This window comes from Sarcophilus harrisii, chromosome 2, assembly GCF_902635505.1.
Source record: "Sarcophilus harrisii chromosome 2, mSarHar1.11, whole genome shotgun sequence".
In the NCBI taxonomy this organism is placed as follows: Eukaryota; Metazoa; Chordata; class Mammalia; order Dasyuromorphia; family Dasyuridae; genus Sarcophilus; species Sarcophilus harrisii.
This window is the reverse complement of record NC_045427.1, coordinates 137,160,702-137,177,456: the sequence shown is the minus strand read 5'-3', so window position 1 is coordinate 137,177,456 and position 16,755 is coordinate 137,160,702. Positions and strand designations below refer to the sequence as shown.

Below are 16,755 nucleotides of genomic sequence, written 5' to 3'. Positions count from 1 at the left end.
GTTCTACAACTGAGTTAAATCTTTCTGTTCAAGTCATCCATACAGTTGGATTATGTCCAATTTAGAAATTTCGATATGAGAGAAGCTCCTTCAAAACCAATAAATGGGATGACAGGGAATAAAACTTAGAAATGAGGGAAAATATACTTTTTTAGATTCACTACCTGCCCTAGAGGCAGTTCTTTGTACTTCCCTGTGTCATTTTTCTTTACCAAAGGAAATTAATCTCACTAGAGTTCATAGGCAAAGCCCCAACATAACAAAGCCACTGAACCTGTGAGTAAAATCTAGAAGCTTTCTCTTCTAGAAATTCAAGCAGTCTTTATCAAATATATCTGATTTATCAAGAACTCCTGTAATTTAAGAGTTCTTAGCCAGCCTGTCCTTGTGTTCTAAGTCAGGTTGTCAGTAGACTCCCTTTCTGAACAAGATGACTTTTCATCTTGCTCAGAAAAGGAATTTTCAGGATACATAGTAAAAGCCTTGTTTCCTGAATTAGTTTCTCCATTTGGTTCAGCCTCTAGGTTTTCTGCTTCATGACAGTCTCCGTTTGAGACCTCTTTTTCTGAACCTTCCTGTGATATTTGAGAGCAGTGTGAGATGGATGAGTTGCTAGAGAAGCCTTCTTTATTTGGTTGTGAGCTCCTGAGGGCCTCAGGAAGATGGTCGGTCCTCAAACTCCCATCACTTACCTCTGGGTCAGGATTATTCTCTTCAGACATTTCACCAATCTGGGTTTCTTCTGGCCTTTCCTCACAGTTGCTTTCTTGGTCCTCTTGGCTTCCCAGCCCTAACTGTGACTCTATCTGCTTCTCCACCTCAGCCTCTGGGCTCACTGGCTCTATGGCCTGAAGCTCTTCAGCATCACCAGATACTTCTGAGCATCCATCCTCATCCCCTGTGGCTTCTCCCTCTGGGTTTGCCCCATGTTCAGACACAGAGTCAGTTTCTTTCCTCTCACTTCCATCAGCTGCACTCTCTCCCTCATCCTGTTTCTCATCTTCATCTTCTTTCAAGTCACTTTCAGCTTTTTCTTCTTTTTCTCCCTCCTCACTGTTCTGAAGATCTGCTTCTTCCTCTTCTCCGGTCATTGTTTCCTCATGATTAGCTTCCTGCTCTTCCCTTTCATGCAGGTCCGATTCTCCATCTTTCCTGGATCTGTGGTTTTCCTCTCCTGCATCAGTTCCATCCATGCAGCCATTAGATGTCGGCTCTGGTTCGGCTTCATCAACAGCCTCGTTACCTGTGTGTTCTCTCTGAAGCACTTTGCTCCCTTGCTCCTCTGCTCCCTCACTCAACTTTTCTTCCTTTTTTTTAAGGAGAATTTGTTGTAGGTCAAAAGCCTTTCTGAGGGGAGCATCTGTGACTGGTGCTGGGTTCTTCAGAGACATACTGGTTATCTTCTTTCTTATGCAAGTATCACAAGGGCAGTACTCTCCCTCACCTTCTAGCTCTCTTAGATCATCAGCCAGGGTCTCACTGGAGGCTAGGGCACCAGTGAAAGCCAGAGAGAGATAACGCTTTTCTGGTATTTTATTTTGCTCTGTGAAGGCTGAATGGTTGCGCATGCCCTTCAGACGTCTCCTTCTTTGTTCTGTCTGTAGTGAATCGTCCCACCTAAAAGCTTCCCTGGGGGGCTTTGGAAGTTTCTTCCCTGCCCTAGTTTGGATTTTCCTCAGTTCTTTTTCAATACTCTTTTGTATTCTTTGATTCACCTCATTCTTTAATTCGATAATCATCTGGTCCAATATTTCATTATTCTGTAAATTCCACCTGACCTTGAACTCAGACATAGCATTGACATAATGAGTCATGAATTCCTTTTCTATCTTCTTCAATAGTCTCAGAACCCAGAGTGGGTCAGGATCTGGTGATGTGTTCTGGATAATAGACGCCCTCTTTCCCCCAGTCCCTGAATTGGTATTGACCACAGATTGTTCAGCAACCACAACAGCTCCTTCAGCCACCTCTTTCAAATGAGGTTCAAGTTCTTGGCTATCATGAATATGGTCAGAATTCGAATCATCTTTACTGGGATTGCTAACTTGCTCTGTTACTTCCTCAGTTTTGACTGGAGGACATGAATCTATAGAGTCACATTTTTTGGATGCTTCCTCTTCTTGTATTCCTTCTTCTTCCTGCATTCTTTCCATTAACACTTTCTCATCTTTTGTCTCCTCTGCTTGTTTTTCTTCTTCAATCATTTCTGCTTCCATTACTTCATCTTGTGTTTCTTCCTCTTGCATTTCCTTTTCTAGCATTTTCTCTTCTTCCATTCCCACTTCTTTTATTTCATCTTCATCAACCATACCTGTGCTACTTTCCAACATCTCTTCTTTTATGTCTTCATTGGTTTCATCTCTGTTGGTTACATCATGAGTGCTGCTTCCTTCTTCATCTCCTTCAGCTGACTGGCCTTCTATTTTCACTTGGTCATTTGAGAAGGATTTCTTCTTCTCTATATCCATATCATCATGGCAGGTGATGCTGTCCTGCCTCTTCAGCTTGGAATCCTCCATCTTTTCAGACAGAGGAACACAGTCTACAACACCAGCCACATTCTCTTCTCCAGAAGCAGCAGAGCCACCGCCAACCTCCGGCTTGGAAATCTCTATCTTTCCAGGCAGAGGAACACAGTCTGCCACACCAGGCACACTCCCTTCTCCAGAACCAGCAGAGCCACTGCTGACATCCACTCCAGAAGAAGATGTTGGACTAAAGTCACCAGTCACTGGAGTTTGAAGCTTGGGGTGTGATTCATCTGTACTGGGGCTACTTTCAGTCCACAGGTCTTGGAAGATGCTTAGAAGCTCCTGGTACTTGGGTGAGTTCATGTAGGTCAGCTGGTTTGTTACTGTCACAAGTTCTTCATCAAAGAAGTGCAGGCTGGCTAGGCAGGTGATGAGCACATGGGCAGAGTGACTCAACTTCCTCCCTGTGCTCTGAGACACTTCTGGCAAACTATTAAACCGACCTAGCTTAGGGCTTTGCTTAGAGCTAAGCAGGGCTTTCATGATCTGCACTGAGCTATACAGTGGGCTAGGCAGGTCCTCTATCTTACTCAGGCGGTTTTTCCCTCCTAAGTCAGCACACTCACCTGGACTGCCCTCAGTGATTGTTGCCAAAGTACTAGAAGATCTCTCTTTAGAAAGACTACTTCTTGCCTTTGGGCTAGCAGCATCAAGCCTGGGGTTTTCATCTGATGATGTTCCCCCAGAATCTTTCCTCTCTAAGACATTCTCTTGGGCTTGGGCCATCTCGCTGGGAACTTCAGAAGAACAATTGACATCCAGGTTCTCTTCTGAAGCCTCCATTGCTGTCACAGGGCTATCATCCTGCATTTCACATCTCATGAGAATAGATTCTTCTGGAATTTTGCTCAGCCATTCATAAACAACTTCCTCTGGAGATGTGCTGGGCAGGTCACTGAGTTTCATACCAGTGCTATCCTCTGGCTTGCCGACATTCCTCTTTTCTTTGTGAGGTTTCCCTTCTCTAGAGTTTTTCCTCAGCATTTTCCTCTCACGACCAGGCGAGGGGCCACCCTTCCTGGCTCTTTTGGCTGTTTGACTTGGGGTGACTGATCTGGAACCAGGTGTGATGGAGCCAGACAAACTAAGATTGGCTTTCTCCTCCAAACTTCCACTTCCCTCCAAGTTGGCATTCCACTTGCTATTGCTTGAGGAATGCTTGATTGCAGCATGTTTGCTTTTTCTGAAGTGAGGTGTTCCTCTGGGGGGAGTGGGGAGGCTTTTGCTGGCTGCTGAACTGGCCCAAGAGTGGGGTCCCCTGCTGTCATTTTTCCCCTTTGCTGGTAGGACCTGCAGTTTATCACTGTAAGTCCTGTAAGGCTGGGTTCTGCTGGACTGGGAGGAGCAACTACTTCTGCGGGTATTTGATTCTGCCACCTGAGGTTCTTTATTCTTCAACTCCAGAAAAACTCTAGGATGGTCACCCAAGGACTTCTCAACAATACCTTGGAATTCAGAAGATGTGTGTGAAGATCTTGGCTCCAGAGAGCTAACACTGGCTTTTGTGGCTTCTCTAGACTCCTTCTCCAAAGAGTTAGAACCTGATTGGCTGGAATTAGAAATATTCCTTAATTTTTTCTGACCTGAGTTATGATTGGAAGCATCACTGAGCCATGATAAACATTCTAAATAATGAGGAGAAGAGGAGGAAGATCCAGGATCTCTTGCAGTTTGCTGCTTAGTTTCAGATGAACTTCTAGAAGAAATTGGGGTTTGATTGTCTGCCCTAGACTTCTCTAGGAGAGGAGAACTTAACACGCTCCTTGGTAGGGACCTCTCTGGTGAGCCCTCCAAGATGGAGCTAGTCCCTCTATCCCCATTGTCCTTGATTTTTAGTTGACTACTTTTACTTCCCTCATGAGCTGTGGAAGTGTGAGAGATATTATGGAGGGATCCATCACTCCTTGGACTCTTCCATCCTTTGCTCCCACTGCCTGGTGAGGGACAAGAAGAGTATGGAATACAATTGTACTCAGGGTCACTGAACTCACCATTGATCACTGACCTGGGCATGTTCTGGACAGATCCAGAACTGGTATCCTGTCTCACCCTGCTGTGAGCATCCTCCTCAGCTTCCAGAGCTTTATTCTTTAAGGAGGGTGTGCCCACAAGGGAAGCACAAGAGCCCTCTTGAGCATCATTCACCTGAGGCATCACTTGCCTGCTCAGGTCACAGGCTGTGTCAAGGGATGGTAGATAATGGGCCACGGTGGCTTCTCCCTTAGCCTCTCTCACATAGGGACAGAAAGCCCCCTCCTGCCTAGGACTGCCACAACCCTCCACCATAGGCATCCTCTTCTCCCTACACCTGGAACATACAGATGAGTCTTCTGTGGCAACCCAAGCCTCATCCTTGAGGTGGTCCAGTGAACACGCTTTATTTCCCTCCTCCTCATCTGGTGGCCACTCCCTCCCTGCCTTGGGTTCCTGAGTTTTTTGGGACCTCTTCCTGGGTGAGTCAGGCTCTCCACCACAAGATTTACTGTTTTTCCCAAGGAGGGTATAGTCTTCCTCCACCTCATCATCACTTGAAGCGACTGTGGTTAAGTTCCTGTGACCTGAACCCTGGTGCTTTGCATGGCCCTGTAACCTGCTCTCCAGGGTCCCAGAATGATGAGGGGATCCTGCTGCACTGCATTCCAAGGGTTCTCCACCAGAAATGGTGCAGAGACTGTTCCCAGAAGTCTTTGTCTGGTGGATGGCCTGTCGAAACAATGAGGCCCCTGAGCAAGGGGACTGGGTTACCCAGGAACTTCTCCCAGGAGCTGCTCCATGTCCCTGGGAAACAAACATGGGATTTTTCCAAATCTCATAATTGGGTTGTGGCTGTAGATAAGAAACTTCTTCCAGCCCTTGGGAATTGGTCTCATTTGGACAAAGGAAAGTACCCATCTCTGAAGACCTCTGCACATTATTCTCCCTGGAAGGATGGAAGGCAACTCCTCTGAGTCCTGGTTCATCCCCATTGGCTTCCCTGAGATGGGACAGTTTCCTAACTTGGGTGGACCACTGGAGCATTTCCTCACTGAGGAGCCGGAATCGTACTTTCATTTCCACCGAGAGGCTGCCATCTTTGTTCACATGAACCTTCTTCTCAATGTCATCATTAGGCCCAAAGGGAATCGCACAAGGAGACCTCTCTGAAGCATTGGTGTTGGTTGTAGGGACAGGACTGCCACTGCTAATAGAGGCCCTAGAGGCATTGGCATAGGACTTCTCCGATGTCAGGGAAAGCTGCCTCAATCTGTTGCTCGATTCAGACCTTGAATGGATGACACTCTTCTTGGCTTTCAGCTCCCAATTAGCTGGCATTTAGTAAAAATAAATGGAAAAAATAAACAGAGTGAGTGGTGAAGCATCAAAAATGGGGACATGGGGTGGGATGGGCCCTGGAGAACTATTCAATATAATACATTCTACCTGAAACCCAAAGAGGCTGCACAAATGCTTTGGTTAAATTCACATTGTGTTGTAGGCAATGTGCTTTAAAATAAGAAGCTTTCTTTCAAGCTTAGTGCTTAGAAATCATTAGATTGATGGACAGTTTGCTTCTTTATATCCCCATTTCTTAACACAAAGTCCAGCAACTAGTAAATGCTTAATAGATGCTTGTTGATTTATCAATTGATTTTTATGGTGGTATTTATTGCAGCAAGATTCAATAGGGATTCAAATGAAGAGCAGTGCTCTGTAATGGGCTGAGGCTCCAGTTGATGCACTGAGGTCCCACGCACATGAGGCTAAATAGTAATTGGACTATCCTCTATTAATATATATGCTTGAAGATAGAATGGCCCCCACCCACTCTTTGTGCAAGTCCTGATGTGTTGTATAGGAAATGAGGTAGGGACAATTTTGGTGGGTGGAGGCAGAAGGGCAGGAAGAGAGGCCGAGAGAGACTGCTGGCTGGGTTCTTATCGCAGCTGTTCATTGCTATCGCCATCCCCCTTCACCTCCACAAAGAATAAAGATTGAAGATTTTCCCTTAACCTGAATTCCTGACTCCAGCTGATTTTGAAATACGTGGTCATCACAATGCTCAAATCAAAAGAGTAGCCTGAGCATATCTGGGAATTCCTAAATTCTTTGGCTCAAGCACAGAAATATGCAAATGTGCTGGCCATCAAAGTGTGGTAGAGGAGAAAGCTCATGAGTCAGGATAGCCAGTTCTAATTCCAGTTTGGATGTTAAATTACTGTATTGCTTTTGGGCATCCCATCACCTCTGCAAACTGTTTTTATCTGGAAAATGAGGACATTGGATTGAATATTTTTTAACATCATTTCCATGTGCTATATATAAATCTAGGAGTAGCATGGAGTAATGGGAAGTGCCCTGGAGCATGCTGTGGGTTCCAGTTCTATCTCTGACACTTCCTGACCGTGTTGCCATGGGGCAAATATCTTAATCTCTCTGAGTCTCAGTTTTTTGTTCGTACATAATGCGTACACTGTAAAGTGTACTTATTAATAATAGGTAGGATTAAAGTGGAATAAGCAGGAATAGGGGAATGATTTATACAATAATAACAATCTGTAAAGATAAAAAGCTTTGAAAGATTGGGAACTTGGATCAACACAATGATTAGCCACAATTCCAGAAAACTGATGATGAAACATTCTTTTCACCTCCACATAGAAGGATAAAAATTCAGAATGCAGATGTTTGTGTGTGTGTGTGTGTGTGTGTGCGCGCGTGAGAGAGAGAGAGAGAGAGAGAGACAGAGAGAGAGAGTCTATATGTATATATGTTATATATACGTTATTAATACAGGGATTTGTTTTGCTTGACTATGCATATGTGTAGTGGGTTTTGTTTTTCTTGCTTTTTTCATGGGGGGTGAGGGAGAGGAAAGAGAAAATGCAAAACTAGAAAATTTTTTAATTGAATTAAAAAATAATTTGAAAAGGCACTGTTAGTAAGAAGGATTGGGGAAGACTTCCTGTAGATGGGATTTTAGTTGTAATTTAAAAGAAGATAGGGAGTTAGAGTGAGGAGGGAGAAAGTTCCAGGCACAGTCAGCAGCTAGAGATGGAGGTTAGAGCCACGAGATGGAGCTTCTTATTCATGAAGCGTTCAGGAGACATTGCCACTGGATATAAGAGTACCTAAAGGTCTTTGAATACCATACAGATCATTTTGCATTTGCCCCTACAAATACAGTGGCTGAGATCTTTAAAGGTTCTAGCAGAATTCTCTGGTTGACTAGCTCTCTTGTCTAGTATATAAGGTTAGAAATATGGGGAAGAGTCATTTTATGTGTGTTTATAACTTTAACACAATTCTGTGTTCGCTGGATGTGTCTAAGCTTCAGACTTGAGGTCCAGGATGAGACAATGGCAGGGGATTAGGATAGGACTGTTGCTGTCTAGGTAGCATCCAAATTTGGGACTGGGCAAGGATCCTCTATGTTCAGTGAAATAATATTGTAAAGCACTGGCACATAATAAACACTTAATAAATGTTTGTTCCTTTCCTTCACTCAAGTAATTCAATGCAATTCAAGAAGTATTTATTAAGTATCTATTATGTTCCAGAATTATGTCATGCAGTTTGGATCCAAAGAAAAAGTAGTCTGTGTCCTCAAGGAGCTTTCATTCTGTGTGAAGGGACAGGAGTGTGTGTGTGGGGAATGATAACATACATTAATGTAAGCAAAAATTTAAATATATAAAATAGTTATTCAAAATATGTAAAAAAAATTACTGATGAAAAATAGATATGCAAAATTATTTTGAGAGAATTAGTGGCTGGGGAGATTAGGATATGCCTCTTAAAGAAGGTGGCAATTAGGTTGGTTTTTGAAGGAAGGTAGGGATGAGGCGGAGAGGAGGAAGAACAATATTCCATGTGTGGGACACAAGAAACCTGTGCAAAAATAGAGAGAACAGCCGATGAAATATCACATACAAGGACCACCTGATATACTGATTTGTCTGGAATTTAGAGTACATGAGGAGAGTGGCAAACAATCAGTCTGGAAAAACAGGATGGAATCAGATTGTGAAGGATTTTAAATGCCAGATAGAAGTTTGAATTTTGTCCTAGAGGCAATAGGGAGCTACTAAAGTTTCTGGAAGAAGAGTGTTTCAATATGAAGATTGACTCAGCTTTGATATTCAATACCTTTTCAGTTCCCAATGAACTTCTCTCAAAGCTTTCTGTTATAGAGGTCTCAGAACTTTCCAGATAGCCCTACAATTTCATCAGCATCTCTGCCTGGTTTGCTCTCCATGCCCCACACACAAGGGTACTCTCCTGTTTCAGTTTCCTTTTATGTATTAGATTGGAGGCTCCTTAAATTAGCTTAAATTCCTACTGTCTTTCTTGTTTGTATCCTCAGTGCTTACCACAGTGCCTGGCACATAATAGGCACTTAACAATGTTTATTAAATTGAATTGAAATGAACTATGCTTTAGAAATATTAATTTTTAAAGGCTCACCTTGGTTCTTCTATTTTCATCTAGAAAGAAGATCCTTTCATGGCCTCTAAGGCACAGAGGAGAAATGTTCTCTCTGATCTTATTCTATCTTCTAGTTTAGTTAGGCTTTTGTCTGGATGGAGCAGAGAGATGACTATATCTCTGTCATATCTTTGTTTTGTGGGCCTTTAAATAAAGAAACTTCATAGCCCTGGGTGAGGCTATGACTATATAGTCATTCTTTCTCTGTCTTTTACTTCTCTAATCTCAATAATAGCAAAATTACTGTCTTAGTAGTGCAGCAAGCAGTTAAGAGATTTATTTTTCTTCTCTCCCCAGCCACATGTAAGAAATCATTCTCCCCAAACTCCAAAAATATGCAGAGAGCATTTTTTTAGCAGGGATGGAGCAGCTTGCATGTGGGAGCAGACACAATAGGAACTATGGGACAGAAAAAGTGTCTAAGGATTAAGTAATATATGTGTGTGTGTGTGTGTGTGTGTGTGTGTATATATGTATGTATATTATATATATAATGGTTTACTGGCTTCAAAGTGCATATACTCTAAACACTGGTTATAAGGATGATGATGTAAAATCAGAGATGATCTTAAAGATTTCAAAGATGTGGCAGCAATGGCCAATAGTCAATTTTCTAGTGCATCCAGTTTTATAAGGGCCTATGACAACAACATATTAGTACTGTGTCATGAGAATATTTCTAGAGCAACAATTTTGAGGAATCAAGTTTTCCTTATCCAGGAATTCCAAATGTTAATGAAATCAAAGGTCCGTACCTTTCTCCTACAATGAACAAAAGTCAAAAACGTTAGATCTAGAAGGGAGCTTTGAGATCTCAGAGATCCCAGATCCCAGATTTAGGACTGAAAGATACCATTAAGGTCATCTAATCCAAACTCTTCATTTTATAGATGAGAAAATGGAGGCCCGTCTGCCCAAAGTCACACAGCAAAGTTGTATACATATATTGAGAGTGCGGGATGAATACAGCATCAACTAACCATTGCTCTTCTTTGAAGACAGTCCTGGCAACTTCTCAGGCAAACGTCTCCTGGAGCTTTCCACCGCCATAGGTCTGAATGGCTCTTGTCCAGCACACACCACAATAGAAGGGCCTTGTAGCAGACTCTGTAGGGATTCCACCTGAAGAGGATGCAGATTTCATTAGATGTCATTTCTGTCCTACATTCAAGCCAATCACAATGTTCTTTGGTTGTGAATACTTTTCTTGAGATATTTCCCCTTATTCCTAGCTTAGAGGAAAGCCATTTCCAAACTGTCAGAAAAGAGATTGTTTTACTACCTCTAAAACAGAAGGCCAAGAAACCATTATTTTGGTCACTGGCTATATAAACACAGTCTGGAAATGAAGCTAATTGGTTATTTATTATCCATACGCATTTCTTAAACTTAAAGAAATTACCCCTCCTCACTTTTGTCATTTAAGAATCCCTAACTTCCTTCTAGGTTCCATACAAGTACCACCAGCTCCCCCAAGCCTTTTCTGAGTGCCCCATGTGGTACCTCTGTGCATGTTTCATCTCCCCCTCCAGCAGAATGTAAATTATTTTCATTTTTGCCTTCTTGTTTCCAGAGCCTAACAGGGGTCCTCAAACTACGGCCCATGGGCCAGATGCGGCTGATGAGGACGTTTATCCCCCTTACCCAGGGCTATGAAGTTTCTTTATTTAAAGGCCCACAAAACAAAGTTTTTGTTTTTACTATAGTCTGGCCCTCCAACAGTCTGAGGGACAGTGAACTGGCTCCCTATTTAAAAAGGTTGAGGACCCCTGCATGCTTTGTAAATAGGAAGTACTTAATGTACTTAAGTACTTTTGTCAAATTTGAATTGAGAAGCTCTGTGAACCGCAGACTTGTATCTAGGGCCATGCTTTTACTCTTCAAAACCTAAAAGTGTTGATATTATTTTAAAAATCCCAAGGGAATAAGAGATTTCACAGCCTCCATTTATGGGTCTTCTACCACCTCACAACCATCATGACAAGGCTTTAAAATTGATTTATTTTCTTTTGTATTATGTTTTAAGCACATATCCTCTGGCCCTTCCCTTGGTGAAGACACAAGGAAGCTGATTTCTGTCCTTTAATTACCTTTCTTAAGGCTCAGAATTTATGCTCATCAGCTTCTGCTGATATATATAATCTGATACTCCTGCCCAGCTACTTGCAATCCTTCCTCCCATCCCATCCTTAATCCTTCAGGCTATCCTTCCTAGGACTCATTTTCAGTGAACAGATTCCTTTATTTGGAAAAGATCGATCTAATTTGGCTGATCTCTGTATGTCCTCCTGTCTATTAATGGCAAGAGGGTTTGTGTCAGTTATGTGCTTTTGTTCCTGCCTACTAAATCAGAGAAGTGGGCCAAGATCCCAGAATATGAAAGTGCTCAATTGCCTTTCTAAGTCTCCAGATGAATTTCTGGAGCACATGGATGTGAAAAATTCCTTTTGTTCTTCCTTATGGTGAACAAATATTGCTATTGACCAATATTACAAGCTAAGACTCTGAAGACTAATCATTACCCCAAGGCATAGGATATTAGGCTTTCTAAGATCATTAATTTAGAGTCTAATTTACAATGAGGATCAGATTATAGGCAGAAATTCAAACTCCAGGATTTAAACTCAAGCCTTTCAAACATAGTATTATTTCTGCTGTAATTCTACTACTAATTAGCTGGGTACTTCAGCAGCTTACTTTTTTTTCTGTTTTTTCATCTGTAAAACTAGGTTGTTGGACTAGTTTAAGGATTCCTCACCTTTTTGGTGTCATGGACCCTTTTGGCCTGATAAAGTCTTTGAACCTCTTGTCAGAATCAGATTTTCAAATGTTTATATTAGAATATATATGCTAACAAAGGAAATAAGTTATATTGAAAATCATTATCAAAATATATATATATTTTTTAAAAATTCAGACTCCAAGTCAAGAATTGCTGGAGTAAATGGTCTCTAAAGTTCCTTCTGACCCTAACATTCTTTGGTCCCAGGACTGTTAGAGTTCATTCTGGATTGCCAGCTCTTGGGAAGTATTCAGCAAAGCAAGCCCTTTATTCTTCCCTCAATCAGGACAGTTTTTACCTTGGAATTGTCTAAGGCAAGAGAAGGGTCTGTGAATCTACTTATTCAGCAGGATGCTCTCTGAATGCTTTCTCCCCCCCCCCCCAGGTGATTGAGGTTAAGTGACTTGCCCAGGGTCACACAGCTAGGAAGTATTAAGTGTCTGAGATCAGATTTGAACTCAGGTCCTCCTGATTTCAGAGTTGGTGCTCTATCCACTGCACCACCTAGCTGCCCCTTCCCTGAATGCTTTTGAGTCAGATTATTCATTTATACAGATAAGATCAATCTGGACCAGTATGTGTCTATGAGGGTGATATTCCCCATTTCCATCCAGCTAACCTTTTTTGAGAGATGATGCAATGATCAAATAACTCCCTTCCACATTTAAGGAACAATTCACCTTTTAAACATTTTGTCCTGATGGTCCAAGAAATCTGGATCAGAGGAAAAACATGGAGGAAACCAACACATACCCTTTTCTAGTTGTGCCCCTGCTAAAGTCTTGCTCTGGCTGCTCATCATGGTGTGGGAGTGACTCATTCCAACATGGGGGTGTATGTCAGAGAAAAACAATCTAGGAAAGCTCAAGTATAGTTCTAGAAACAGAACATATACCTGTCAGTTGGGGCCAGACTTTCAAAATGCAGAAAGGCTAATGGCCAGACAATTAGGTTGCCTAGTCATTCATCATCTTGATCATAGTAACTCATAATGATCATCTACTAAGAAGCCAAAGGCTTGTGAGATCACGGGTCTTCTCAAGTACTACTATCAGACCAACAGTGAAAGAAACCCAGTTGTGTCTGGGGAAAGATTTCCATGCCCTCTGGAGATTCAGAGATGTTAGGCAATGAGAGTGAGTGTTCTTTAGCCAATAGTCCAGTGAAAGTCATAACTTTTGCTTATTTGTCCATTAACAAGTCTCTTTTCACCATTTTGCAAACTTCCTTTGCTTCCTCTGAGGCTTTTTTCTTCTAGGAAAACTCTCCTTTCTAACAAATCAGCTTCTGACTCTGACAATCCAAAGAACAAAACACACTATTCTGTAACTACCAAGGTGCTAGATGGGTGTTTACTGTAATGGGCTGAGGTTTGAGCTGATGCACTGAGGTCCCAAGTACATGAGGCTAGATAGTAATTGGGCTATACTCTATTAATATACATGATTGGATAAAGAATGGTCCCTGCCCACTCTCCGTGCAAGTCCTGATGTGTTGTATAGGAAATGACGATTTTGGTGGGTGGAGGCAGAGAGAGAGGGAGGAAGACAAGCTGGGGGAGATTGGGCTGGGTTCGAGACTCCAAGCTGCTGGTTGTGTGGCTGCTGGTCGAGCTAGCTTCTTGACTCAGCTGCACACATTGCTATCGCCGATTCTCTTCCACCTCCAATCCTTCTTCACTGAGAATAAAGACTGACGATTTTCCCCTAACCTGAATTCCTGTCTCGTGCTGATCTTAAAAATACACGATCTTCACAGTTTACCTTACCTTACTCCCATCGGTATTGTAGAGCTGATTTACTGGGAAGTGCAAAACCTCCGATGCATCATTGAGGAAGGCCTTTAGGTTCTGGGTATTCTTCAGACTCAGAATCAAGGAACGCCGAAACCCAATATCTCCATTCTTTACCAGAGTTAACTTCCTCGGGGCATTAGGGCCCTGCCAGGGTGGGGTCTCCTGCCAGCTTTCTGAGTTGCCAAGCCTCTGGGTGGGATAGCCACTTGCTGAGGATGCTGTTGACTGCTTATGTGATCCACCAAGGGCCTTGGAAGGGTTTCTGTCAGAACAAATATAACAGCCTCCATCTTCCAGCTGCTCCAAGGAATTAATACAGTGTACTCCTTGGGGTGTAGTGATGGTGCGGACACCAAATGATAGGGGAATGTGGTGAGAGAGCTCATCCATGAGGGCATTGAAGCTCTTGAACATGCGCTGGTTGACAACCATCCGAACTCCACCAAAGCGGGGGTCTCCTTTCTTGAAGAAGGTTATCGTCTTGGCTGGAGGAACCTGGGTGACAGTTGTGGCTCGTGCCACCAGTGGAAAGGCATATTCATGGTGATTTTGGGAAGGAACATCATCCAGAGCGTAGTTCATTCCTCATAGGCTCAGGGAGCTACAGCAAGAAATTAGGGAAAATAGAGTTAGGTACAATCAAATCTAGAAAAACTTATATTTTCCATTTGTCCAGTTCAACAGAAAAGCACCTCCATCCCCAAATATAGTCCATTGTCAATTGTCTAAGGAAGGGAGCAGAACCGGTAGAATACTTTCTACTATAACAACAACTTTGTAAAAATTTCACACCTTTTAAAGACTTAAGAACTCTTGATAGCCTTTATGCTCCACTAGTACCCTCATGGTGTCCAAGAAAACAAAGAAGCACCAATATGGTAGATGGAGTGGTGGGGGTGGGATTTATGGGAAGTTATAGACCAAAGTCATATAAGATGGATGAGCATCAAGGATTGCATACACTGATGGGCAGTCAGTCAATTAATATTTATTAAGCACCTACTATTTTTTAGGAACTGTGCTAAGTGCTAGGGATAGAAAGAAGGGGGGAAATAGTTTGTATTCTCAAGGAGTTCATAGTCTGATGAGGGAGATAAGATGCAAATCACTATTTACAAACAAGAAAGAAACAGGATAATTTGGAAGTACAGGAAGGCACCAAGATTAATGAGCTATGGGATTTAGGAAAACTGACAGAAGGTGAAACTGTAGCTGAGGCTGGAAGGAAGTCAAAGAAGCTGGAAGCTGAAGATTAAGAGGTTCCAGGCAAGGGGGGCAGCATGGAAAAATGTACTGAGTAAGGAGATGGAGTGTTATGGTTGAGGAGCAGTAAATCACAGACCAGTTTGAGTATTTGAGCTTAACCCAGTACTTAGCACTTAGTAGGTGCTTAATAAGTGCCTTGAGTATATATGCACGTACATCTCCACCTACATAATAGTCTCATTGGGAGTGATGACCATGCCTTAGAGTTCTGTGTATTGACATCTTCCTTCTTCTCCTACCCTAATCTAACACCTATTACAACCTTACCTTGCATTTAACAAGTATTCAATAAATATGCACTGATCAGTTAGTTAAAATATATTTGTAACTCTGATTGGCTTGCAAGGACTCAGCCTCTGCTAAGATTTTTCATTATCTGATAATTACAAAAAAAAAGCAACTTCCTCAAAATAAACAAAAATAAATTGTTCTTTACAATACAATTATAAACAGTACCCTAATGTTCTAATTACATATAGGCCAAAATCATAATATTTCATTTAGGTGGTGAAATAGAATAGAGATGGGCTTGGGGTCAGGAAAACTCCTCAGACACTTATCAGCTGTATGACTCAGGGAAATCACTTAACTCTGTTCTCGGTTTTCTTATCTATAAAATGAGCTAGAGAAGGAAATCAACAAACTAGTTTGGTATCTTTTGCAGAAAACTCCAAATGAGATCACAAAAGAGTCGAATACAACCGAAAAAACAGCTGAACATCAGAAAATAATCCTACTTGTTGCAGACATTCAATTCTGTCTATAAACAGATAGATGATGCAGTAGATAAGAGTGCAGGGCTTGGGGTCAAGAATTGAATGAAAATATAAACTCAGATCTCTACTACCTGTGTGAATCTGAGTAAATCAGTTAATCTCTAGTTTACTTCAGTTTCTTCGTCTATAAAATTAGTATAATAACAATACTTACTACCCAGAATTATTGTGATGGTCAAATATTATAATTATTATTAAAATTTTGACTGAATTTTCCTTTCTTAATTTGCCCTTTGACTTTACTAATCTAGGAAGTGACATCCCTCTTTTGCTTTATTCTGTGCAAGATGGCTTTGGTGAAAGTACAAATCACCCAAGTCAAAAGCACCGATGTGGAAAACATCAAGAATAAATCTTTTTGGGGCAAATCATTTTGCATTGCTCTGACACATAGAAAAGAGTGGCTTTTTTCATTGGCTATGTACTTCAAATTGGTTGAATCTTTAAGTCTGCTTTAAAGATCAACTGAAGAACAGCAACCTCTTCCATTTAGAAGTAAAGAAATACCATATAATTTTAGTTTTTCTTTCTTTAAAAAATTATCTCTTACATGTAAAAATATTGTTAATACTCATTTAAAAATGTTTTGAGTTCCAAGTTCTCTCCCTCCATTCCTTCCCTCCCATCTCCTTGAGAAGGCAATTTGCTATATATTATACATGTTCAGTCTTACAAAATGTATTTCCATATTAACCATATTGCAAAACAAACCAAAAAAGGCCCCCCAAATATAAAGTTTAAAAAGTATGCTTTGATCTACGTCAGACTCCATTAGTTTTTTATCTGATTTCATCATAAGTTCTTCAGAATTGTCTTGGATTGTTGTATTATTTAGCTTTTAGAATAGCTAAGTATTTCATAATCGATCATTGTGTAACATTGATGTTACATGTACACTGTCTCATGATTGTGATCTCTTCACTTTGCATCAGTTTGTGTAAATCTTCCCAGGTTTTTCTAAAAGCATCCTGCTTATCACTTCTTAAAGCACAGTTGTATTCCATTGCAATCATATATACAACTTGTTTAGCCATACCCCAATTGATGGGCATTCCTTCAATTTCCAATTCTTTACCACCACAAACAGAGCTGCTATGAATATTTTGTATTTTCTATGAATATTTGTATAAACAGGTCTTT

At 41.4% G+C, this 16,755-nt stretch overlaps 1 protein-coding gene across 1 annotated transcript; it reads right to left on the bottom strand.

Annotated features, from left to right (window-relative positions):
- Positions 1-360: 360 nt before the first annotated feature.
- On the bottom strand, positions 361-14,169 carry RP1L1 (RP1 like 1). The gene is given in 4 exon segments (XM_031949257.1): positions 361-407; positions 410-5,836; positions 9,977-10,118; positions 13,547-14,169. Coding segments are annotated over 4 exon segments (6,225 nt in total). The 5' UTR covers positions 14,156-14,169.
- Positions 14,170-16,755: the final 2,586 nt, after the last annotated feature.